General features: G+C 38.9%; 1 protein-coding gene across 1 annotated transcript in view; it reads left to right on the top strand.

Annotated features, from left to right (window-relative positions):
• STAT4 (signal transducer and activator of transcription 4) overlaps nucleotides 1-25,052 on the top strand; it is a gene marked incomplete at its 5' end in the record, with an annotated part of 36,756 nt that extends 11,704 nt beyond the window's left edge. The window contains 21 exons of the mRNA XM_082284805.1: nucleotides 2,543-2,641; nucleotides 3,420-3,512; nucleotides 5,381-5,459; nucleotides 7,031-7,116; nucleotides 7,758-7,909; nucleotides 9,090-9,248; nucleotides 10,200-10,292; nucleotides 11,136-11,195; nucleotides 11,981-11,998; nucleotides 12,080-12,173; nucleotides 13,054-13,098; nucleotides 15,569-15,652; nucleotides 15,911-16,009; nucleotides 17,241-17,376; nucleotides 18,739-18,791; nucleotides 19,590-19,684; nucleotides 20,247-20,383; nucleotides 20,806-20,997; nucleotides 22,207-22,273; nucleotides 22,789-22,897; nucleotides 25,020-25,052. Coding sequence (XP_082140931.1) covers nucleotides 2,543-2,641; nucleotides 3,420-3,512; nucleotides 5,381-5,459; nucleotides 7,031-7,116; nucleotides 7,758-7,909; nucleotides 9,090-9,248; nucleotides 10,200-10,292; nucleotides 11,136-11,195; nucleotides 11,981-11,998; nucleotides 12,080-12,173; nucleotides 13,054-13,098; nucleotides 15,569-15,652; nucleotides 15,911-16,009; nucleotides 17,241-17,376; nucleotides 18,739-18,791; nucleotides 19,590-19,684; nucleotides 20,247-20,383; nucleotides 20,806-20,997; nucleotides 22,207-22,273; nucleotides 22,789-22,897; nucleotides 25,020-25,046 — 1,977 coding nt within the window. The 3' untranslated portion in view covers nucleotides 25,047-25,052. The remainder of the gene's footprint in view (nucleotides 1-2,542; nucleotides 2,642-3,419; nucleotides 3,513-5,380; nucleotides 5,460-7,030; nucleotides 7,117-7,757; nucleotides 7,910-9,089; nucleotides 9,249-10,199; nucleotides 10,293-11,135; nucleotides 11,196-11,980; nucleotides 11,999-12,079; nucleotides 12,174-13,053; nucleotides 13,099-15,568; nucleotides 15,653-15,910; nucleotides 16,010-17,240; nucleotides 17,377-18,738; nucleotides 18,792-19,589; nucleotides 19,685-20,246; nucleotides 20,384-20,805; nucleotides 20,998-22,206; nucleotides 22,274-22,788; nucleotides 22,898-25,019) is intronic.
• Between the last annotated feature and the right edge of the window lie 2,167 nt (nucleotides 25,053-27,219).

Raw genomic sequence — 27,219 nt, 5'->3', positions numbered from 1 at the left:
GGGCAGCAGTAATCCAGGACTAAACACTTCCCAGGCTTTGTAGCTTCAGGTACCCATGTGTGGCACGGTCACTTACTGGCCATCTAGGGGGAAGGGGAAACCCTGTTTTACTACCATAAAGAAATAACAGCCACAAGCAGAAATTAACAGAGGAATTAATATGTCCATCAGTAAACTTACACCACTAGCAGATTTCTCCTCACAGCTTTCATCCCAAGCCTATTAATAACAGGACTTTTTTCCCCTCTAATCGAGGTTCAGATGAATAGACAGGCTTAGTGATAACAGCTGAAACAAGGCAGGACTGTTCCCCCCTCTCTGACCTCACATATGCTTGTCCTTAACAATAAACTCATCCTTTGCTGAGCAGTTTCAGTCCACCAAAGAGCAGAAAATCCAGTTAGTAAAAAAGCATGAGTCGTTTCCACCCCAGCTAGCAACCTGGATTGGCTCCCTAAGGAGTCGGGCACTGGGCTGGAGTACAGCCAGGAGCACAGCCACTCTCTGCAGCAGTTGATTTGCCCTGGCTGTTGCTGTTGGACCACAGTTCCACATGACACCCCACTCAATCCTTTGCAGGAAGATCACAGCCATTTCTCACATTTCTGTATCCCCTTCCCAAAGCTACATCCCGACACTACGGAGAGAGAGGTTGGGAATATGCCCAGTAAAAGGGACTGAATATATTACTGGGCCTGAAGTGCAGTGGTGTTGAAGGAAGTGTGCAGCAACATCGTAGTTACTGTCCTTACAGCCATGAAGCTGTCAGGGAGAAATGTGTAGTGACAGATCTTTGGCACTGTTATTTGACATGGAAATCAGCAGTGCATCCTTAATCAAGTCTCCTCTCACTGCCCAGGAAGGAGCAGGCAGGGAGGGAGTGCTTGGTGCTTCATCTGAGGCATAGTGTGTCCTGGGGTCGTATTACTCACCGCTTCTTGTTTACAGAGAAGCTCCTAAAAACCACTCAGGTTCATAACTCCTGTTCCTTAGGGTAATTGATACAGATGGTTGCTGGAGTAAAGTACCATCCTGAACTACTTTTAAGGAAATCAAAGGAGGCACAGCACTGGGGCTACTTTGGGTGTGCACTGATTGCACTGTGGGCCATGTACTTTTCCTGAAAAGTCCTGAAAAGACTTCAGAAATCAAAGAAACAACCTGTAGATTCATTGCTAACAATGCCATGGCAGTCAAAGCTTCCTTAGAAGGGAACATTTGGTAGCTTGGTTATTTAGTTTTAAGAGTCCTATCTTTCGCCTTACTCTGTACCTGAAACCACAGTAACACATGGTATTTAATACCAAGCAGCTCGAACCAAGTTGCCATGATTAAAAATACCATCTTTAATATAGTATTTCTTTACTTTGCAATTGAAGTCAAAACATATTTCAGATTACACATTTCATGCAAGAGCACACAGGAAATGTTTAGTAAAAAGCATTAGAAATGTATGTTTAATGCCATGATAGTTGTTGCATACAGAAGCAATGTGTTCACATTTCTGTCAGATGCATTCACACCCTTGTTTCTAACACAGTGATTGGTATGAGATATCAAAGGAAGATATGGCATCAGTTAAAGTATGTATAAACTTATTGTTCCCCATTCAGAGACATCTAGAATAAAAGAGGTTCTGAGTGGCAGGAAGATAGGATGAGAATAAAGGCTGATCACAAAGAGGAGAAAATAGAGAAGTCCAGGACTGGAAACCATACAGGAAAAGAAATTAAATGGATTAATACTGATGAATTGACAAACACTATGAACTCTGAATGAAGGGTATCTGAATGAATGATACTGAATGAAAGGCATGAAGGATACTGAGAAACACTGAATGGATACGTCACAATAAAAGAAGATGCTTGAGAGTCCTCAATCATTCCAATTTGATAAATACAGCATAAACCAATATTCGTTCAAATTGTGCCCAGTCCTCAGTCACGCATCAGCAATTCAGCACTTTATTTATGGTGGTGTAAAAATACAGATTTTTGTGATTCTTTGGGCTAGGGACAAGAGTTGCTTATTCCTTCATCTTAAGCACATTATTTTGTGAAAGAGAAAAATTGTTCATAGACATTAAAATTTAAGTCTTCTGCTTTATGCTGAGGAAGCTTTCCTGTTTGCATCATTACCATATTGATATGCTTACAAACTTTTTTGTTGGCAGAAGTGCTACATGCTAAGCAGCAACATCCTATTGAAAATCGAAGACGTGATAAAATCGTGCCTTGAATAGGCTGACAGGAAAGCCTTTTCAAAACAGCTGTGTTAGCAGAGGAGCAATTTGATCTTCAAATGATACACGTCTTGGAATTGTATCTTTATAATCTCTGTGGAACGTTGTTAAGAATATTTTATGATGGTGGCAGTAACTGATGCTGCCCTGAAAGGCTGAACCAGCACATGAAAAGGGGAGTCTTTTCCACCCACACCAATCTGTAGCTCATAGAGACTCATACATCATGTTGCTTGTGATTTCCAGAGGGACATCCTGAATTCTGGAATTCTTTTGACTTGTATTAACTTGTGCTTGCAGGGCAAATATCATGGTAATCCCATGCATATAGCAGTGATCATCTCAAATTGCTTAAGAGAAGAAAGAAGAATATTGGCTGCAGCCAGCATGCCTGTACAGGTAATGAATTACATTTCATTAATCTGCTCCATGTTAATCTGCTCACATGCTTTTAAGACCAAATCCTGTCCTCTCATTCCACTGAAGTGATTTGTGTGCACTAGGGGTTGCCAAATGTTGCCCTTTAAACTCACATTTGAACTTCATTAGTGGCACTATTGCTGGAAGCATTGCTATAAGAGACTTCTATGTCACAACTAATCTTCAAAGACTTTAATCTGTAGGAAAGGTTTTAAAGAGATTACTCTTTGCAAAACAGATGTGTGTATTTTAAATTATGCAATGCATTAATTCATATTAATTATGGAATGCAAAAGACATTCTATCCAATATTTTATAAAGTCATTGATGATTTTTATGTTGTTTGAAGAAAAAAATAATTCAAATTACACATGAAACTTACTTTTGGGAAATTGTTACATGATTAAAACCCAGAGAGAATTTTTAAGACAAATGTGTTTTTATTAATCACTTATGGATGTAATATGTATTCCTATATAGGAATATAAAGATCTCAAAAATCTAATAATCTACGTTTAATTTACTAGATGTTTAATGTCTGCAATATACCCACACCTTTTCACCTTTTGGATTTCAAAGTTAAAGCTGCATGTTTTTCAAATCTGTGGAACTAAACATGTCTGTGTGTTTACAGCAGTCTGCAGATGGTTGAACACTGGCTTCTGAATTCCCTGTCTGTGCTGGAACTTGCAGTTCAGTTTCTATCACCTATTATTATTATTACTCATCCGCCAAGTATCTGTTCAATGTGTTCCAGGGGCCGCTGGAAAAGTCTTTGCAGAACTCTGTGGTTTCAGAACGCCAAAGAAATGTAGAACACAAAGTGTCAGCCATCAAGAACAGTGCTCAGGTAGGTTTTTTGTCCTGTTTGCTGTCTCTGCCCACATGATTTTCATACAGACACACCTGAACTATCTTTAAGTTGGGCAGCACAATGACTTCTGCCAACAGACACACCAACCACTTTCCATTATTCCAAGGACATCTGCCCAGACTAACTGCTCAGGACACACCTGGATCCTCAGGTGTTAGCAGCTGTCTGGGCTCAGTGTGAGAGCTGCCTATTTTAAAGTTACCACGCTCATCCCTATGTGAGTTGCAGACAGACCCCTGAGTGCAGTAAGAGCATACCTACAGTCTCTAAAAAGATGCAAGGTTCAGAAAATGTATTTTTGCAATTTCACCTCCTTTAGCTGGATCAGCAGTAGCTGAACGTTCATGACCTCTGAGTCACGTACCAAGACCTTTGTCGAGCCGAAGGCTACGTGACATAATTACACGGTTTGGAGATGTGAGGGGACAAGAACACTGGGAGCTGATGGTAACCACTCTCCAGGAGTTTCTCATACCACTGCAGGACAGAGCTAGGCTGAGTCAAACCCATAGCTATTTCCCAGAGACCCTGAAATCTCAGAGAACACCTGCCTGTTCAGCTCAAGGCAGGATAAGGATTCAGATTACCTGTGGCTTTATTGCTATCCCAGCCCCACTTGCAGCTTTGCATCAGTCTCAGCATGGAAATTATATTTGAAATACCTGTCCATATGTTGTTGAAGAGTAATGCTCTTGGTATACTGGAACGAGATCCTAGCAGCATTCGCTCATCAGTGTCTCCTTTCACAGGGAAGAAGGGTTAGAGAGATCAGACCCTTAGAAGGATAAAGGTAGTTTCAGAAGAATGCAATACTAGATCTCTATCTACACATAAAGTTGTAAGATAAAAGTTGCAGAGCAGACGAAGCAGCAGCCTGTCACACTGCTCCTTCTGCCTGTGGAGAAGCACAGCCACCCCTGAAGGACCAGTGAAAATGAGAACATTTTCTAGATACCAGGGGTTTTTTTCAGTAGGTAACTAAGTTGAACACAGAAATTAGCCAGCTCCTCGTGTATGTAATTTCATACTTTACACATATAATTTAAAACTTTAGTCCCCAAAAATAAAGAGTAAACCAAAATGGTTAATTGTGTGTGGGCTCATTTAGCAAACAAGTTTCTGTATTTTCACAGACACTTAATGTGCACATCTTAGGGAACTAAAAAAGGATTGTTTATGAGTTGTTGGCAAAATCAAGGCTTCCTATAAACAGCACAGAAACAGGCCTACAAAGCACAACAGATAATTTCCTACAGTTTTATTTTCCTTCTTTTGATGGGCTTTTTTGATTGGTTACTAGAAAATATCTTCAACATTTTTTTATAGCACATATGAAAAGAAACTTGCAAAATGCCAAAGCAGCAAAAATGTTTCATTTCTTTATCCAAATTCTTAAGACATTCTGTAAATAAATTCTGTGAGCTCTACTCCTGTGTCTGACTCCACCTTTTTTGGCTTTGGACACCCCAATTCAATTTCCATTTAAGTAAATATAAAATGATTCCTTTGCCCTGCTTTAAAGTTTCAAGAAGAGAGTAACATTATTGGCATAACAATTTCAGTTTAGCTCAAGCTAACACAATCATTCCTACTTTCCTCTATGTCATTGCACTAGTAAACAAGAAGGGATAAAGCTGAATCAACCACTGTCAACTGCAGGATAGAGGATAATATTTGACTTTCTAAACAAGTAAAATACATCTGTAGCTATAAACATGTATTTATTATTCAATCATCCTGTTACAAGATAGTAAATGAGAGTTCCCAGAACTGTTCTGGGGTTTTCAAGTGGTAAGAAAGGAAAATACTGCATCATGCATTTGTTCATTTCTTTTCTGGGAAAGATGACTGACCAAGATGTGAAATACTTGGAAGATTTGCAAGAGGAATTTGACTTCAGGTATAAAACAATACAGAGCTTAGGTAAGAGTTTTTATACTAAATTTTAGATTCTCTAGAAAATGATTGATTCTGCAGCTAGACTCTGGCATCAGGGGGTTTTGTGTATTACTTAAATAATATATGTAAACATAAAAATGGATCTTTAGTTTATATAAAGTTATAGTCCTGGAACATAATGACTCCTTTGGGGTTAAGAGGGTAAAGAGGATTGTGTTAAGAAAGTATAGTTATTTTGTATGGGTAAGCTGCATAATGGCACGTAAAGTAGTACGTTTCTTAATTTAAAGAACTTATTTTTCAATTTCCCCACCTTTTACGTCCCCCTTCTTTGGCAGAATGAGGAAGAGACACATTTCCCAGAGTTGTGCAAAACTGATTTTTCTAGCCTCTAACTTGGCTTTCTGTTCTTTTTTGACCACAGTGGTGATAACCAGCTGGTAAGCACTCTGAATGCATGTTTGACCAGCCTGTGATGGTTGAGATCGGCATGTGGCAACAGTCCTTGCATGATCTTTTTCAGAAAAGAAACTGGGGTCCGCTTGTGTCTGCTCAGATATCTTTGTATTATCTTCCTTTGAACATGCAAAGATACTGGGCTTGAAACATCCGAGTCCTTAAGCACATCAATCCTAAATGTTGAAGGCTGGATGTGACCCAGCAATCAGAAGAGTTGCCACAGTTTAATGAGTTTAGTCATCAGGCCAATCATAATTACTGACCACACAGATAACTGAAAGCTGCCCCACTTGCAAAATAAAACATGCTGACATGAATGACTTTCAGGGCTTAAAATTTCACTGCTCTGCTCCAGCACAGCCAGCTTACAATGTGTGGGAGCAATTGCTGTGGCTGAGCTGCTGGTGGTTACTTGTCTGCTTCTACTGAAACATCTACCCTAACTCACTAGGAAGGCTTCAATCCAGAGCTTAGCAGACACACAGTTGGCACCGATTTCTTTTTTGAATGTAGCATGAAAGATGCAAAAGGTCGGGAAAAGTGAGGGTGGGGAAGAGCTGCATGTGTAAGAGCATGGGTGAGCTGAGGTACTCTTGAAACTAGTGCATGATCCAGAGAAGGACAGAACTTAGAGAGAGGGGGAAATGCCCAGCGATCAGTGCTCCTGGCTGCTGAAATTCCCCTGGCGATGAACATTTAATCTCTGTTTCAAATGCCTCTCAGCCAGACATTGTAATTCACATCAAGTCCAAAGAGCTTTAGCCTAACTGCTGACACCACGAGTGCATTTGTGTGTACAGATCAATCATTGATCCAAGCCAGATGTACATAATACACAGGAGTATGCACAGGGATAAGAAATTTAGGGAACTCTGGGTATCACCTGCATGTTTTCTGCCTTTTCCTACCCCACATACACATCTACAGACAGGTAACATTACACCTTATGTTAAACTAGTACTAAAGTTAGTCCTTTCAAATGAAATATTCTGTTACATAATCTACTGATGTCCACAGTTTATTTTTTCACTAGTTCATGCTGCAGTCTGGTCGTGGTTTTTTTCCTCTCCTCCCCTTATAAACAGGCACACGCACCCACACATGTATTTATACTCATTTTTTTTCATCCCCTGCAGAGCAGAATGACAAAAACAGCGCCCTCATTAAACAGGAAATGTTGGCGTTGCAGGCAATGCTCAATACTTTGGACTACAAGAGAAAGGTTAGTGACAATATTTTGTCGTTTGTGGTTAATCTGCTTTCTCCCCTTATTCCCACACCAAATACTCAAATGTGTATGTGTGCCTTTTTAAATTCTCATTTCAGAAGAACAGACAAATTACACAGGAATTAAAAATTTGCAAAATGTTTGGGTGGGTCTGAGTGATTTTGACTAAAAGCTAAGAAATTGTCAATTAAGCAACAGCTCAATGAAGGATATGGTTCTGCACACCTCAGGAGTGAAGCAAGGAGTCCGGGGGGGGGGGGTTGGGGGAAGGGGCAGGTTTATGATTAAATCAAGCAAACAAAAACCCAATGCATTTTATATGATGCAAAACAAAAGCAGAATTTTTTGAACTTGACAGAGCTTGCAAGTGTCAAAATCTTGGAGATGTTATGCCCACAAAGAATGCAACAATCTTCCCTCCTACCCTCCCAAAAAAAAAAGTTTTACTGAAGAACAGTTCATAGAGATTTAGGATTAATGTACAATGGGTGATTAATCCTGTCACTGAAGCAATAGGAACTAAATATGGTTACTTTCAGAATAATTGAAAAAAATTTAATAAGCATTTCATGATAATTGCTGAATTTTGCAGCTGTTGCCTGAGGTCAGTTTGTAACACCTTTCCTATTTTACAGGAAGTGCTCAGTAAAATAGGGCGTGTGATCCATGAGATCGATATGCTGATGAGCAACATGCTGACTGAGGAGCTGCTGGACTGGAAGAGACGGCAGCAGATCGCCTGCATCGGGGGGCCCCTGCACGGTGGGCTCGATCAGCTCCAGAATTGGTAAACCTGCCTTGACCTTGTGTTTCCACTGAAAACCACAGGAAGTCTGCTACACTTGAAATGATCATTCCTTTAGATCAGCTGCAGCAGCAGCAAATTCATCAGCAGCTAAGAAAGTAAATAACTAAAAGGTGCCAACTAAAAGTGATGCGGTGGGCAACACCCGCTATTCAGAATTAATGCTACGGTGAACTGCTGAGCCTGACTCGTGGCACTCACTCATTTTTGGGTTTGACAGTTCCTCCAGATACATGAGACACACTCTCTCCGGAGTTTTGCTTGAGTAAGAATGGTGCTGACTGAGTTTGTCATTGAAGACAGTGGGAGTTGTGTATAGGCAGGGGCTGGGTAGAGGCTTTATGCTTTGACTCACTCCTCCAGACTTCACGCTGTGCAGGAATTGAATGGCAGTAGTCTCTGTGGTGGCAACTCTGAAGTGATTGCAAATAAAAAGAAAATACCATTATATTTGAAAGATAATGGACTCAGAGAATGTCAACATATCATGATCATTACTCTCCGATCAAAACTCTCATATGGAAAAGGTGAAGTAAATATTAAGAAGTAAAAAGGAAGGAAAATTACCAAAAAAAATTTAGGATTGAAAAAAAAGTGGTTTTTTCCTTTTTTTTTTTTGTGTAGGTTCCTTTTTTTTTTTTTTACTGAAGTACTTTTTTTTTCCAATGAAGATGCTAAAAACAGCTTTAAAATGTAATTTTATACACACATACCCTATTGAACTGTTAGCAAGTGTGTTTGGATTTATTTTTCCTTACTGCTTTTACACTTCTTCAGTCTTGTTAACCTACTCATTTTGTATAAATATTATCATTTTAAAGAGTACATTTTGCAAAACTACTGGGCTGTAGGAAAGAATTAATGCTGGCACAAGAGCCCTGCATGTACAACATCAGGACTGTGTATATATTTCTTCCAAATTGTCGCAGACAGTGTTGTGTTGTTATGAAAATATCTGTCTTCGAAGATAAAGCAGGTGATTGGCCCAATGTATTTATAAACTCCTGTAAACAAAAGATGAATGGATGTGAGTTTGGGCAAAGCTGGAAAGTACCATTCAATACAAATTCTGATGTTCCTCAAGCAAGAACTTCAGTAGTTCTTTTGTTCTAAGAAACTGTTTACACAAAAGATTGCAAACTAATTCTTTGTCTTGCTGTAGCTTTACGCTGTTGGCAGAGAGTCTCTTTCAAGTCAGAAGGCAATTAGAAAAGCTGGATGAACTCTTGATCAGGCTGACTTATGATGGGGACCCTATTCCTGTGCAAAGACCTCAGCTGCTGGAAAAAGTCAACTTTCTGCTCTACAACCTCTTCCGGAAGTGCGTGAGCCACTGCCAATGTACAGAACTTTACCTGAACTGGTACAACAGTGAGAACACACTGTTAAGAAGGAAAAAAAAAAAGGAAAAGGAAAAAAGTTTGAATATCTGAGGATTTTAAGGTCCAGGTTCCTAATATAAGAAGTATGTACAGCTGTCATCAAAACTCATAGAAACTGAAGGTGCCAGGCAGCTTCTCATGAGTAGCATTTAAGGGTTTGTCATCAAGTTCTGACTCTAACTGCATGCTAGAAATCCCCTTATTTTAGGAGGAGTTACGTACATTCTGCTGAGAAAAGTTATGGAGTTTTGTGTTTGTAGGCTTGCTATTTTTTTTAAGGTAAATGTGTCTTGTCTTTCCTCTTACCCACCAAGATACTCTTCCTGCTGCCCTCCAACTCATCATTCTATTAATAGATAAAATATTATCATCATTTCTCTTGGTTTTTTTACTGGCTATACTAGATATATACCACAAGTGAGTCTCTGAAAAAGCAAAGTGTGTTCAATTGTTTGAGATATATATATATATATATGTGTGTGTGTGTGTATATATATATATATAAAAATATATAAATTCAAATTATAGTTTAATTATGATAGTTTCATTTCCTTGGAGACATAGTGTATTTTCATACTCTGTTTCATGGTTCTGATAAAAGTTTAGAAGACCAAGACTTTTATCATCATTGTATGTTAGGACTATAGAATTTGGTGTGATTTTCAGTGTATTCCAAGTATCTGTTCCTTAAGGGAACAATTTAAATGAAAATTAGACCACTGGATCATTTTGAGAACTGAGAGTTGGAATGCAGACCTCCCACTTCAGAATCTGTAGAGAAATAAGTCTTTAAGAGATACTAGCCCCATTCCCCCCTCTCCCCCCTAAAAAATCCCAGCTGTTTGTTCATACACATTCCTAAAAATACATTTGTTTCACTCCTCACACAGCTCCTTCGTGGTTGAAAGGCAGCCCTGCATGCCAACACATCCCCAGAGGCCAATGGTTCTCAAAACTTTAATACAGTTCACTGTTAAATTAAGGTAAGGGAAAAAATCTGATATAAAGTCCTTCATTTTTGTACAGTATTTTATCCTAGGAGAATCTAGAAAGCAAAGCAGACCAACTTGTGTTAAGGATCCTTTCAACTGCAGGGAGATTTTCTGGAATGGGGATATGAAGTCCACAGAATCTGTCATGCAGAACAAGTGGCAGGAAAGAGTAAAACATGAGGAAGAAAGGCACATTGTGGCTAAAGGTGGCACCTTCAGGGTTCTGTATGCATTGAATTCTTGTTCTAATGACTTTACAAACTGAATAAATAATGATCCATATCATACAGGCCAAAATCAGAATACTCAGAGCCACTTGTACACAGAGGAAAGAGAAACTGCTGCATTTTGGGGGTCTCTGGTGAATCAGAGACAAGTTATTTCTCTCCCAGTAGCTCCTTGCCTGACTTTGTGAAAGAACAAAAATTGGAGAGGAACTCTCATTTCATTTCCACCTTGCAGCACGAAGTGCATGGAGGGTTGGGGGTGAGAAAAGGTACATGAAGGAAAGCCCACACACAATCTGTGGTGCAGTTAGAGATCATACAAATCCATCTCCTAATTATTACTACTTTGGTGTCTCTCCAGACATTCCCTGAAACACATGCTAACTTTTCCACACACTTAGAGGGAGGGTAGGGCACCAACCACCAGTACAGCCCAGCTCCTCTTTCTGAGTATTCAAACCCTGTAAATTGTGTTATAATCCTAGGTGCCTAATCTGTTTTCAGATTATAATAATTTCTGATACTTTAATCTGGAGCAACTAGTCTGGTGTTTTCTGGTGAGACATTTATTCTGTTAATATTCACTCTCTCATTTTCTGTTTTGAAGGTTGCTAATTAAATTGCCAGAGCTGAACTACCAGATCAGAGTGAAAGCAACTATTGACAAGTAAGAAACTTAAAAGTGAAGATATTCTCTTTCTCCCTACAGAGACAACACAGTTTTTTCAGTGGCTACCCTATCTGATTATAAAACTGCTTTTAAAAGGAAAAGAAAAAAAAAATTAAAAGCCCCCACCAGTTAAAAGATGAGAGTAACACTTCCTTTTTATGTGGATGATGTCTTTTTTTAAAACAAAGCTGTTAAGTCTAATTGATGTTTTCAAATTGGAGGCAAGAAATCCATTTAAGATTTGTCTCAAGACTTAGAAAAAATTCATCAGACTGATACAGCAGCATCACACAAAAACTTGAAATCAAACTGTGTTGCATTTATGGGATAGTTAGGTTTGAAATACCTCCGAGCTCTCACCATGCTCCATCCCCAGCCCTCAGTACAGCTACCTCCCTCTTTCTGCTTGTTGTGCTTCTGCAAGCCCCTAAAAAACACCTTGACTGCATGGACATAAATGTTGGCCTACAAGAAAGAAGGAAAACACCTAGTGAGGAGGGAGCAAGAGAGAAGCCAGGGCTGTTTCTCTCAAAAGCCACGTACTGTCTGATAATAAAGAGCAAGATAAAATACACTGCCTACATATGGCCAGATGCAAAACTCTAAATGGACAGTATGAATTTCAGTTCTTCAGTTTAAAAACTGTAGTTGTGTTGTCAATGCAAACAAACTTCGACCAGGCAAAATCTACCATCTGAGATATGCTTCTCAGTACAAGTCATGGCTTACACATTTACTGATTCACAATCTGTTTCCTCTCCCCCACCCCTCTTCTCTTCTAGGAATGTTTCAACTGTAAGGTAAGACAATAAAAGTACCACATTTATTAAATTTTTCCAATACAATGGTGTTTGAGTACATAAGTGAAATGTCCTCCCCAGTAACCGGAGGTTCGTTCTGTGTGGAACGCACGTGAAAGCCATGAACATGGATGAGTCTGCAAATGGAAGCCTGTCGGTAGAATTTCGACATTTGGTAGGTTTGACTGCTTTTTTACTGTTGTGTACTTCTGGTAGAGAAATAAAAGATTCTTTGGAAGCTGTGGAGGGAGAACTGTATTACTGTCAATGCCACACTCATTTTCTTTCTGCTTATACAGGAAGTTTACTCCTAGAACCTCTTTATGCCATTCCATACCTTATCCATTCCATAAAATAAGACTATATGTTTTCACAGAAATGACAAAGCAAACCCTAATTACCACCAGAAAAGGAAAGACTAATCATGCTGAATTAAAAAGCTTCTCAGAAACTGAGTTTGGTTAAAAAAAACCCAAAACACCAAACCAACAACAAAAAAAACCCAAACAGAAAAACCCAACACACAGAACAAACAGACAAAAACCCTAAACCACACCACAATTTTCTAGGGGAAATAGAATTGAATGCTTGAAATCTATCGGAAATTAATGCCTGTGATAACAGCCTTGTGAGAGACTAGAGTACTGCTTCTGTGACTTCTCTGAGAGCCCCGTGAGTCCTGCTTTCTGACTAACACTCCCTTGCCTGTGGTATTTTTGGGGCTTAACCACAGATGCAGTGCCTTGGTGTAGTTTTGCAAAAGGAGATTGAGATCAATGGTCTTTAGTGCTTTTTTGTGTTATACACTTGGCAAGCACACTAATTAATGCTTTGTTACATTCATTTAGTTTCTTAAAAATTCTTTTAAAATATCAAAAGACCCTCACTGAATAGAATTTTGAGGTGTAGTGTCAAGAGACTTATGAAGACTTCATTTGTATATTGCAAATAAAATCTTATTATAACTAAAAACATTCTGGTTACAAATTATGTTCTTTATATGTACTTCTGTCTGTAGTCTCTCTGACACATAAATATTGCTTTGCTTTATACAGCAACCCAAAGAAATGAAAACAAGCGCTGGAAGCAAAGGAAATGAGGTTTGTGCATTTATTTTACATGTTGTTTTTGCCTAATCTCACAAGTATTTCATATTTGATTTTATTTAAATCAAAGAGCTGTTAGATTCTGAAATACGTACTAGGTACAGGATCCAATTATTATGTTAGTATAAGTATAATGAGAACTGGTGGGAATGACTCAAATTGTAATTGCATGCCTTAAGTTTGTATATTGAAAAAGTTACAATAGAAGGTGGAGAGTAATAATCCAAATTTGTGCATTCCTCTCAAAGGTTACCTTTTTGGTCATTTATATTTTGGAAAAAAAAACCCAAACCAAATAATAATGAAATAATTATTTCCTATAGGAAAGGTCCTTTAAATATATGTTTTACTGGCCAGGTTCACAGCTGATGTCAGGATGTCATTATTTTTGCATCAAATGGATTTGCTGCCTCATCCAGGACCAAAAATGCGCTTCATTTACTGACACTCATCCCAGCCTGGTCGTAGGTTCCCCTCTCGTGGTGACTCTGTGTATGGCACGAAAGCGCTAAAACCAACAACTGAGGGTAAAGTTGAATTAGCAAGCTAAAAAAACCCAAAAAACCATATATATATATATATATACGTATATATGTATATGTATATATAAAATCACTCATATGACAGCCCACATAGCTGTAGTTTTATAAGCACAACAGTTATTTGAAGTAGTCTTTAAGTACAAAGTAAAAGGTGTGATCAACATGACCATTACCATAACCTAGAGCAGAAGATACTTGTGCCTGTTTCACACACATTTCTGAACAGAACAACTCACAACCCGATTAGCAAGACTGAAACTCCAGGCTCACCTCCCAGTTACTTTGCCATTTACAAAATCACTGACATCACAACAAGCAAATGCAAAAACGTAGGTTAAGAAATGCTGGCACTCTACTTCTGGCAGCATTTTCCTCCCTCTTCCACACATTGTGCCTTTAAAACTATCTAAAGCAATCATAGGTCTGTGGAGAATTAGGACAACTGGACTGTGACCTGGCTCACTGCTGATTTCCTCAAACAGAGCCTCTCCTTGGTAAAGTCAGTCTGTGAAAGTGGTTATTAGCAGAACAAGAGTTGGGATTTTCTTTGTTAACAGCAACTAGAATACTTTCAAAACTAGGTTTGTTATAAGACATTCAGTTTGCTAAAAGTGTAGTTAAACATAATTGGCCTCATTAAAAAAAGTGGAAGTTCTCTATTTTAGATTTGTCCTTTCATGCAGATGTACCTTTTTGCCTAGATGATTTTTCCATGAGAAAAATTTGTTTCTGCAAAATCATAATGAGGGGAAGAAGGGTGGTTTCACCAACCCTTTTCAACTTTCTATCAGTAATACAGGTTGAGCTGGATTGATTCAACCTGTATTAAAACATCTGAGCTCATTTGATGGATGAGTGTTTCATGTAAAAGCTTTCAGGTCTAAGCTGGATTTTCCCTTTGCAAGGCAGATTTATTATTCAGATGCCTAAGGATCTCCTGTGGTCTCAATTCCTCATTTATTCAGTGTCTTTTATTGCAGTGGCTTGTACATATCCTGGAGGAGGTGCTCCATGGGAGAGATAAGGCCATGAGGTCCTCTGCCAAGAAATAGTTTTATTTTACATTGACTGAAAGCAGAATATTTCAATACGGGAAAGCATTTTGATTTGCAGCTTTTAATTTCTTTTTTTAAAAGAAAAGTCTGACAAAACAAACGCATAATGGGGAGGGAAAGACCAACAACAAAGAAAACAGGAAAAGGAGAAATATATTTTTATGCTTTGAGTTCTGGGGATTTCGAAAGTTCTGTTTCCTAAGGGGCAGAGATTTAGATCTTTACAGAGCTATGCTGGTTTGTAATCAACAAACGCTTGTACTACAAACTTCAATCAATGATGACAAACAGATTTTATTTTTTTTTCCATCCAAGAAAAGCTTGGGGTTTTAATACCAGATTTACTTTGGATTAATGATGTAGGTCTCTACTCCTTCAACTACTACCATCTCAGTACACACAGCAAACCTGGATGAAGGCCTAGTTGTCTTTAAAGCTGTGGCTATTTACTTTGTTTCTAGTTTGTTTCTCCTTGAAGTTGAACATGTCTGTTCAAAGTCAAATTGTCAATCAGTAAGGAAACTTTAGGAAAAGGAAAGTTGGAGACAACCTTTATCAGACACACAAAATTATCTGTTAACTTCTTGTGTGCAAATCTGTGTTTAAAAGTACCATTTTAGAAAAAGTTAAAAGTTTGGAAGTACTCTTTTAACAATATTCAGGGTTTTTTTAGATTCATCAGAAAAAAGACCAAGCTTCTGGACTAATGTAATGTCATAGTTGAACAAATTTTTTCCTTCACTTCCTTCTTTTCCTGTTCTGCTTATGTATTTGATATGAGTTTTCTTTCCAAGTGTGACCTCAGCAGCTGGATCACTAAAACACCAACTGTGCACTCACAGCTTTATAACCTCCTTACTCCCTCAGGGCCCTCACATGGTGACCGAGGAACTGCACTCCATCAGCTTTGAAACACAGGTCTGCCTGTACGGATTGACCATAAATTTGGAAGTGAGTATTCGAGACAGATTTTCTGGGGCAAGAGCAAAAGGCATTTTCCAGCAGTTCATAGAAGAACAACTGTGTTGGGCCAGACCACAGGTCTGCCTATCCTCGGTGAGGCCCTCAGCAGTAACCACAAGATTTTCAGAACTTCTGGAAAATAAGTCTATGCTTTGGGAAGAAAGAGAGGCTAAAACACCAAAGCACAGCACAGCACTAATACTTTCCTCAGCAGCATTTACACACTGCATTCATTCTCTCTACCAGACCAGCTCTTTGCCTGTGGTGATGATTTCCAATGTCAGCCAACTGCCCAATGCCTGGGCCTCTATTATTTGGTACAATCTGTCAACCAACGATCCTCAGGTAGGTCCTCAGTATATAAATACCAACTTCCTGCATCTTCACATTTGTGTTATTTGGGTACTAAATACATTAAGTATAAAAAAAATGTATTTCGCTCTTGAACTGGCCTTACTTTTTTTCACAATACACTGTTATCAACATCACACTTTAATGTTATCCTCTTTATCTTTCTTTCCCTGCCCAGATATAAAACCACATGCACACTTAGCTTTCCTTTTTGTAGCCTAAAGTAGTTCTTAAACTAAGGAAAGCTGACAGCCCTTCTCCACAACTTCTCTAACTTCTGTAGTTTGAATTTATCTTTCTTGGGTGTGGCTGACTAAAACTAGAGCTGTTAGAAGGTAATTCTACCAGTACAACTCCAAGCCATGAAAGCAGGCATAGAGGTGAGTCTCTAATGTACTTAAGTGCTGCCTTCCACCACAGATTTTATAGGAACTTGTGCTTTCTGTGGAGAAGATTATAAATGTTAAGTAGCAGCTTCTAGTGGCTCTAACCCTGAGCAAAGGCAGAATCATTCTTTCTAAGGCTCCAGCTGTCTCAGCACATATTTTAGATTCAGTCACTGTTACTGTATTTGCAGATTGTGGAACAGTGCTGTCAATGGCTCTCAGGCTTTCAGCTGGGCATTAATGCAGTCACATGGATGCTCGGAGGAGGGAAAGGGTCAGACACTCCACCATGGTGGCAGGCCAGCAGACCAGCAGGCTGGACTGCATTATCACTCTGTGATACTCCAAAGAGTTTTTGCACATCTTCAGTATGTCCATGGTGTGTACAATCCAAAAAAAACAAATGAAAAAACTAAGATAAGCCAAATGATTCAACAGCACATCACCATATCAGTATGTAATGGTTTAAGGTTTCCATGCGCTAAACATTAAAATATAGTGATAATATCTAGATTTTTCAGGCAGGATTTAAGCATATTTTCATTGTCTTTACACAGGACACTACTAGAAGCATAGCAAGGTATTTTAGCATCCGAGATGCACACAGAGACTTAAGCTCTCTCTAGGAGTGTTGCCCTACAACTCTTCTCAGGCACCCCACTGGACCTTGCTGGGTGCCTGCAGGTGGGAGGGCCCACAGATGTTTGCCCCAATGCTTCCCCACACACAGAGCTGACTTTCAACACTTCCAGATTCTGCTCAAGTACTTGCAGCCTCCTGTTACAGCCTGATACGTATTTCATGGCTGCTATCTAAACAAAGCATTCATTCTGTTGCAGAATTTGTCTTTCTTCAACAACCCCCCTGCTGCCACTTTAAGCCAGCTCTTAGAAGTACTGAGCTGGCAATTTTCATCATACGTAGGTCGTGGACTCAATTCTGAACAGCTCAACATGCTGGCAGAGAAACTTACGGGTAAGTGTGTAGAAATACACAGACTTTATTTGCTTTGGGGTTTATATTTGATGGCTACAGGTAAGGGCTTTAAGCACCTGTTGTGGTTTAGCACCAGCTGGCAACTAAGCCTCACACAGCCACTCACTCACTCACTCCCCCAGAGTGAGATGGGGAGAGAATTGGAAGGGTAAAAGTAGGAAAACTCATGGTCAAGATAAAGACAGTTTAACAGGTAAAGCAAAAGCCACACATGCACACAAGGCAAACTAGGAATTCATTCACTACTTCCCATCTGCAGGCAAGTGTTCAGCCTGGAAATCAGGGCTGGATCCATCATGCGTAAGAGTTACTTGGGAAGACACATGCAATCATCCCAAACATCCCCTCCTTCTTCCTCCTTCCCCCTAGTTTGAGCATGTTATGATATGGTGCAGAATATTCTTTTGGTCAGTTAGGATCAGCTGTCCCAGCTATGTCCTCTCCCAGCTTCTCAGCACTCACAGCCCCTTTGCTTATGGGGTGGGGTGAGAGGCAGAAAAGACCTTGACAGTGTGTAAGCCCTGCTAGGCAAGAACTAAAACATCCCTGTAATTACCAACACTGTTTCCAGCACAAGTCCAAAACACACCGGCTACTGTGAAGAAAATGAGCTCTACCCCAGCCAAAACCAGCACGTCATGACCTCCACTTCCAGGGCTGATGTCAAAAATGTCACAATGACTTTTTTTTTCTTTAAAGAAAAGCAAGGCATCAGCTTATTCTTATCACAAAGTAATTCAACTTTCAACTTCCAGGCTGCTCAACTGAAGGAAGAGGGCATCAAAGTCACACTGAACTGTGATGTTATTTTTCTTCCTTAGCAATTATCTCTTACATCTGAAATCAAAAGGAAGTATTTTTGCTTGCTTATGAGGTTTGGTTTGGGGTATGTTTCATTTTAAGTACCTGTCCCTGTGGGTCTGTTCACTTCTGGGACCTCACCAGAGATGCTTCACTGGTGTCAGCACAGCAAAGAGGCCCTGTAACCTCAGTGAGATGAACTGTTGACTACTCTGAGACCCAAGTGTGCCCCAGAAGGGAGAGGCCTTGGGGAAAACTGAGAAGTAACATTTAGGCTAAAAACTGAAACTGAGCATGTAGAGTTGCAGACACCAAGTCACGGGCTACTTTAGGCAAATATTCCCAAAACTACAATTATCACCTGCTTCATAAAAATACAGAAAAACAGATCTACAGTCCCTTAGCATGCCCCTATCCCTCCCTCTCCAAGTCTGTGTGTACTGTACTTCTCCCCTCACCCACCTATACAGATATCAAGCTGTATCTATTTCATAACTTCAGAATAATACATGCACCATTTGGGCTTTTTTTTTCTTTCAGGGCAACAAGTCAGTTACAATGATTATCAACTATCCTGGGCAAAGTTCTGCAAGGTACTGTTCCAAAAGTAAAACTAGACTCTTATGTCTCATAACACCCACAGCTATGCCTATCTCTGTTTCCCTGATGCTACTGATAAGATTCTCATTTGCCATATGTGGGACTTACAGCTCAGCACAATCACATCCCTTGTAAAAATTTAACTAGGAAAATAACACTTCCAGAAGCATAAAGCTTGGGATTAGGGATCTAGTTAGATATATTGCTACAGATATCAGAAATTGCCATTTTAGTGTGCCTAACATATTTCTGTAAATGATCAGTTGAAAGTCTTATCAAAGCATGTAATATATTTTCTGTAAAGCATAGGTACTATTTTTTGTATGCTCAATTTTGACCTAAATTATTCCAAGACAGTCAATATATGCAATAACTTTGATGAGGAACAGAGAATGTATTGATAAAGAAGGGTAAGCTCGTTTAATTCTCATTAACTACATTATTTAAACAAGAACAGAAGCTTGGAAGGAAGTTCAACTTTCTCATCTTCATTTCATTCAAACGTGATTTTCTAACTAGGAAGAAACAACAGATGTGATTTTTTTTTTTCCTTGAAAAATGAGGTGCTTCCAATGCATATCTTAAAAATCAGTTGGTTTTATGTCAGGTTGAAAGAGAAATGTTACTCAAAACCACAGCTCAAGTTGTCATTCTCACTTGAGCAAAGTAGCTTATTCTTAAGAAACTGAGAAGAAACTATGTCATGTGAACGTTGGGTAACATCACTCTCATGATTCTCTTCTTGTGTGTGTTGGTTTTGTTTGTGTTTTGTGGTTGTTTTTAACCGTTAGGAGCATTTGCCTGGGAAGTCTTTTACCTTTTGGGTTTGGCTTGAAGCAATCCTGGACTTGATTAAAAAACACATTCTTCCTCTTTGGATTGATGGGTGAGCGAGAAGGGAACTGCTGTATATTGGTCTCTCTCCGCTTTTTCTCTGTCCTTCACTAATCTCAGTTTTAGCTATGCAGAGGAGTATTTGCAGTGAGTTTAATACTTCTCCCTTCTCCCATTTACAGCTTTTGGAAATTTTTGCCAAAGGGGAACAACACTGAATCCCTTAGAAATGCAGGTTTAGATCTGTTCTTCAGTTCTGTCTATGCAGTTAAGTACTGGGATAAATTTCACCAGGTTTCATAGTACTTTGAGCTCAATGCCATGCTCCACATGTAAATCACACAAAGCTTAGGTCACAGTCTCTAGGCCTTATAAAGCTTTGTAACCACATTTTGGAAACCTGTATAAAGTCTGGCCAGATCAAGGCCAGGCTGAATAGAGCTCTGGGCAATCCAGTCTGGTGAAAGATGTCCCTGTCCACAGCAGGGGGTTTGGAACCAGGTGAACTTTAAGGTCCCTTCCAACCCAGGCCCTTCTATGATTCTACACATTGCCCAGATGGAAGTCTGTATTTTTTTCCAAAAGTAAACCCATGATTTCCTGTTATACCTCAGGTACATAATGGGATTTGTAAGCAAAGAAAAGGAGCGAATTCTGCTGAAAGACAAGACACCAGGAACATTTTTATTAAGGTTTAGTGAGAGCAATCTGGGTGGAATTACCTTTACTTGGGTGGATCAGCTAGAAAATGGTAAGTATAATTTAAAGGAAAAAAACCCAAAAAAAACCAACCAAACAAAAACCAACCCAAACTCAGCAATATACCTGCAATACTGGAGTCACGTTTTGTTCAGTTTGAAAGTAAAATTCACATATATCATGTCATAGTATGGTTTTGGACAAGATACAAGTATCACAATTTCTCAAACACAAACCAAAACTCCGACATTCCACCTCTGAGTTCTTTATATTAACAAAGCTCTCTATGAGGTGTATCTGCTTACTGCAGACCTTAGATTTGTTTCCAAATATGCCAAAATTGTACATTGAAAGATATTAACATAGGTAAGAACAGGTAAAGCCTATGCAAGTGTAAACCTCAAAAGAAAGGCTAAAGTGTGTTCCAGCTGCAGATGCTGATCTACAGGTGATGGTGCCTTTGTGTTTTTGCAGGAGATGTAACATTTCACTCGGTGGAACCCTATAACAAAGGTCGCTTATCTGCCCTGCCTTTTGCCGACATACTGCGCGATTACAAAGTTATTATGGCAGACAACGTTCCTGAAAACCCTCTGAAGTATCTGTATCCAGATATCCCCAAAGATAAGGCCTTTGGCAAACACTACAGCTGTCAGCCAAATGAAGGTTGGGCTCCACTTCTCTATTTACCCTTTCTGCACAGCAGCTGCAAAGTCAAGAGGCAATTGTAGGAATGTAGAGAGAGGAGGGAGAGAACAGATTAAGATGCCTCCTTTAATAGTCATCTTCAAGAGAACTATTTTAACATGTGTCTATCATTTAGACAGCTTCATTTTGCAAATACATCCCTAGTCTTAGAGGTTGCAGTAGAGGTGATGAAAATATTTCTAAAAAGTTAAGAAATGGATTTTTTTTTTCCTGACTGATGCATCACAAAATTCAGTGCTGGGGTGTTCAAAGGAGAGGAAACTGAAAAGTCATCCTGCTTATCAGCTTCATAGTTGTGTTATACTGTAGCATGCTGTTTCTTTAATTTCAAGAAAACTCAGTATTTCCCAAACAGCTTGGAAGCCCTACTTTGTTTCATTTCATCCAATGGAACCTCATTAAAAAAGGTAATTTATCTGCACCACCTTTTCCCAATACACTGCACAATTACAAAGTTATTATGGCAGACAATGTCCCTAAAAACCCCTGGCAACTGCACTGGAAAATGCAAAAAAGGATGGTTCCAAATATGTTCAGGCCCACGTTCTTTTTTGTCCAAGTTACATTTTTTAGATCAAATTCATTCTCGCTTAAAGAAAGCCCTCAAACCCCTAATTTTTTAATAGATCAAACACATTCTTCTAGAATTTCAGTATCAAGGGTTACAGTTCCATTTGAACTCAAATTCCTACACAACTCAAAAATATTTGGAGGCTACAAGTTTTTTTCTCCCTCTTCATTTTAACTCAGTGGACTTTGCCTAATGCTCCAATCCTCTAAAATCTTACATATATGCTTAATTTCATGCAAAAGCCATTGCTGAAGCTGTATCTGTAGAGACAGAGCTCCAAGCATTTGCAGAACTGAAATGTGGAGGCTCAGAGTACCAGACTTAAAGAATTGTGTATTTGCTTTGAAGGCCTAACAAAATCTCTTTCATCAGTTGTGGTATTATATTGTGATTCATATCAAGAGAGCACAGACAATTCTATGACTAAGACCTGAACTCAAGGACTAATCTCAGGAATTCTCCTCACTTTTATGGCTATTTATTTATGCAGGGATTTTTCAATTTATTATTGTCTGCAGCACTTCAAGCAAATAATCAATTTCAAATAGATAATAAAATGACTCAACAATATTTAATTTATTTACTATTTATTCTAGTCTCAAAGCCCTCAGATGGAGGAGGCAAAGGTTATGTTCCTTCTGTATTTATCCCAGTCTCCAAAATGTAAGTATCCTCACAGGTGTGTCACACTTCAACTGGTTTTTTTTAATTTAATTTACATCCCATTTCAGAGTTTCCCCTGCTTCCCTTCCCCAAACTATTTGAAAATAGTTTGGCATAGAAACACAAGGCCAAGGACTGCTAAACACAAGAAAGGGACATAAAAAACTTTGCCTGCATGGTGCTTTTCCCATTCATGTGGCAAAACATTTGTAAAAAGTGAATGCAGATTTCATGGTACTCTGATCTACTTATCTTTCACTGTCTCCTTTTTCTCTCCAGCAGCTGGTATTAAGGCCAAGGAAAAAGAGGATAAACATGATTCTATCTCCTACATTTTTAAGTGTATACCAGGTTGTTGGCATGTGCTTGCAGGGCCACCAGCAAGCCTGAGTACAAGGTTAACAGACTTAAAAAACATTCACCATACTCCACTGATACGCATAAATTTAGAGGGATTTAAGTTCTTTCTAAGATTATTTTTGTATATTTTTTGTTTGCTTATTTTTTCTTTTTAGCTTAAATGATTCTACAGAACCACATTCCCCATCAGATCTTCTTCCAATGTCTCCAAGCGTTTATGCTGTTCTGAGAGAACACCTGAGTCCCACAGCCATTGAAACTGCTGTAAGTTGTAAACTTTCCCATTCGTAAGTAAATATTAAGCAAACAGGATGTGCCCAGCACAGATGCTGGTTAACAAAATGCTGCTTGCACAATTGTGAAAGAATCACAGCTCTTTCTTCAATTGCTGCACTACATTCTGAAACAATGGTGCAGATATTTCCTATTCTAAATGGTGCAGGATACTGCAAGCATCTTGAAAGCACTGGAATTACCTGACATGCTGGCCAATGAACCATAAATGTCAGAACACAAAGATCCCAGAGTTCTTGCACAAACGAAGGCTTTACACTGACAAATACATGTAATTTATACTAACTCTCTAGACAGCACAAAGGCCTGGACTTGCTCAGGGGAGCTGCCCAAGGAACACAGTAATTTCCCATTCAGCAAACTTGCACAACTTTTTAATGCTGCAAGTTTTTACATGGGGTTTCAAAGTGCAAAATTAAAAATCAACTAAAACACTTTCAGCAAAGAAAAGTAATATTAACTTAGTGTATAGAAAGATTAGGAAAATACTCTATGAACATTGTATGTATCCTTTCCTTATTGACTAGAAAATGTGTTCATAATCATCATGGCTCAGTGTCTTTAGAGTAATGAGCCGGGTGGGGATTCATCCAGCAGGCTTTTCTTAGGAAACACAGCAGTGGTTTGGCTCTAGCAGCTTTAGAAGAAAATCTCTTTTTTAAATACTAGCCCTTAACTCTCTGCATATTCAATGATTTATGATCTTAAAATGGTTATGTATTTAAAAGCCTGCCAACTCCCCTTTAAATGTCTCTCTGTAAACATTCTTCCTTACCCACACACAGAACAAAACAAAACCAGAATCCTTCCTGACTGTCAATGATTGGAAGTACAGTTAGACTTTACATAAGAATAGATGAGTTCTTTAATACATCAAGCTGAAGAACTGCTCAAGAGCAAAATATCTTTTTGTTCTTCACTTTTTTTCTCCAATAGCACTCGTGACAAACTAGTTCTTTAGCTGAAAATGAAATAACCAGCTTGAATTAAAATTCTGAATTAAAACCTACTCCACCCAATCCAAGACATGTCACCTTTCATTTCTATTGTGGTGTATAACATGTGGAAATGGTTCTGACCTCCTCAACTGCCCTTCTGAACTATGCATGCATTTGCTTTCCTGAAGTTTCAGCAGAGTAAATAGTTGGATTCACTTTCGTTTAACATCAGGCTCCAAACATTTTTGGTTTCTTCTTGCAGGCACAGTAAATCTCAAACCATCCCTATTCAGAGCTTCAAAATAAGCTGTGACCATGGCCATTGTTTAGGGTCATAACCTCACAAAAAGAATGTGCCTGGTGGCAAACTGCGAAAGTTAAATACAGTCATGTGGGTTTTAAAGGTATCAAGACAAGTGGTTCAGTGCTGCTAGATGGCGATACTTCTATAGGCTCTTACTAGGAAGGTTTTCAAGCTCTGCTAAAAATTTCATGAGAAAAAGAGTTCTACAAGATTTTAAAAGAATTCCTTCCTTGCTTTTTCCATTCTATTTACCTTCCTAAACGGAAATGAGGAAAATACGGAGGCTTTTTATTTATCACCCCAAATTCACACAACAATCTACCCCGCTGAAGAGCTGGCTAAGTACAGCAAGCACACAATCTGCACTATTAAAGCAATACTTTTTCTCCATGAAATGCCAATAAAAAAGGACCATGTGAGATACAGAAAACAAGAGTGAAATCTGCAGCAGGACAAAATATCCTGTAACTCACTAACTCAGTCTTAGCATACTTTCTGCAGCCTTGCTTCTATCCCCCCATCCAGCTTCCCTTGCCCATCAAAAAAAAACAAGACTCCAGGAAGAACCCTGCAATATATATCCACAGGCCACAAGAACAACAAAAGTTCATACAAAAAGAAATACTATGCTTATTCCTATTGCAACTGTTTCCCACACAGTGTTTTCTAAAGAGTATTCCTCTATTCTATATATAACTAGAAACTAGATTCTCAGATCCTTATCGATTTGTATTACATTGTCAAAGTGAGGCTATAGTTACCTTGAGCCAGAGAAGGTTTCATCTGCAGTTACTTTTGAAGGACCAGCTGTGAGTACCATGAGACTAATCTTTTCCTTCTTTTCTTCTAGCTGAGTTCTCCTTACTCCACTGACTGAAGTTCACATACTGGAAAAATTAGTAATCATGTGAACACTGGATGGGTTAAAGAAGTCATAATTTTTTTTTCCTGTCACCTCTGAAAACTAGCTTTTCCTGGAAATCATTTTGTTATTCTTAGGCATCTTTCTGTTATCAATAACACACAAACAAGGAATTTTCTCCCTAGGAATTCAAATAGCCTTCTGCAAGTCAGATTTGCTGTTGTCACTGATAAAAAACCAAATTCTTTCTGGCTTGGAAATCATTTGACTTCAGTGGGGTGCCAGCAGAGATAAGTTTTACGTGCTAATTTAACTAATTTCCATAGAATTGCTGTAAATATGAGAGCATAAGAATAAAATGTTTTGCTTCTGAAAACAGCGTATAAAGATACCTAAAGACATTAATATGTTTGGAGAAATTAGGATTTATTATGTTAAATACTTTCTGCTTAATCATAATCTTGTGGACCACTGATTTAGATACTGTTCCAAAGCAAAGATTCTCATTCCCCTGACTTTGAATGTTCCAGAGGTGTCTGGGGTTTGCTTTTCTCCAAAGATGAATTGCCTTCAGCAGAGATTTTTATCTGATGCCGCATCAGAAGTTGTGGAAGGCGGGTAGTCAAGGCTGGGGAGAGAAGGGAGTTCCACAAAGGAAGCAGACACAAAACTTGTGGTGTTAAAAAGGCTGTCTCCATTTCACCACTGGAAGAGAGAGTTAGTAAAACTTCCCCCTCTCACAAAATAGTTGCAGAAGTAAATCTATTTGGGCAGAAAGTACTGTCAGAAAATCTACACATAAAAAATCCTGACCTGACACAGTTTGGGTACTAACTGGTCAACGCCACCAGGGAGGCAGTTTTAAAAAACAGTTACTGAAGAGCTGCAGCATTTGCTGACCACCTGGCAATTTGTGCTGCACGACAGGATATTATGTGCCTGTCACAGGCTCATTTAATAAGCAGGACAACTAGTTTTTGTAAAAATGGTAAATTTTTTAATACTCTTTTTTTCTTTCAGGCATGTTTACTGCTGAGTTGGGGTTGTTTGGTTTTGTTGTTATGGTTTTATGAATAATAAACAGACAACTACAAGGCCACTGTATTTCACAAATGCAGGCTCAATCAAGACCTAAGTCTTGCCCGCAGAATACTTGGTTAATGCATGCTTAAAATACAAGCCCTTGAATGTTTGCACCTTACTGCTTTCTCAGGCAGGTATAAATGAGACATCTGAGATGAAAACATAACCTCCTTGAATCAGGAAGACATGGATTGGACTTCCAATTCTCCTTTCACCCATGCTACTTACCTTAGTTGAAAGCGAGTGAGCAGAAGCAGAGTAATGGGATATTTTTGTGATACAAAGAAGTAGATTTCAAAGAAACAACACATCTCTGTTCATTAGCCTGAGTGACTTAAAGCGAGTTGCACATACGTTCAGAAAGCATCATGTATAAAATAAAAAACAAGAGCAATTCTGTATATAGCATGGTAATATCTGTAATTTATATAACCAGCATGAATAAAATCAGATTTTGGCTTCAAGTTACATACCCAGACCTCTGTGGATTTTTTTCAGGGCACAACAAAAATAGTCTTGCTGCCTTTTTGTTGACCTTAAACTGAGCTACAAGCAGTAACAGACTTCTAAAGCAGCAAACATTCCTCTCACATCAGCTCTTGCATGTCTTTCCATTCTAACCTCTTCTCACAATCTTAATACAAACAAAACAGGGGATGGCCTATATTTTTGACCATCTAAAGTTCATGAGAAGTATAGCAAGAAAAGATCAGACATGGCATGAGAAACAGTCTCCTCTCTCCTTCTTCCCTGCTCCCCAGGCAAGGCAACCCTTCGACTCTCAAGTATTAACTTCAGCCCAATAAAACTGGTGTTCCTGAACAGCATTGTGGATCAGGTTTTGGCAGGACAGTTTCTGCTATTGCTTCAGAACAGATTTTTGCGAGGGTAGGCTTAATATTTTATTGAAAAGCACATGACTTGAAATCATTTCACTGCTTTAAAGGAACACTGGAATAATTTCCTGTAGGATGAATATATACAGCCCAAGCCTCCTTCCATTAAAAAAAGTGAGAATTTTGTTCTTATGCCACTATGAGTACGAAGGTGGTTCTCTAGTAAAATGGGGGGGGGGGGGGGGGGGAACACAGAAAAGGGGTGCCCA

This window comes from Coloeus monedula, assembly GCF_965178545.1.
Source record: "Coloeus monedula genome assembly, chromosome: 7".
In the NCBI taxonomy this organism is placed as follows: domain Eukaryota; kingdom Metazoa; phylum Chordata; class Aves; order Passeriformes; family Corvidae; genus Coloeus; species Coloeus monedula.
Note: the sequence above shows the minus strand (reverse complement) of the source record. Positions and strands in the feature narration are given on the sequence as shown.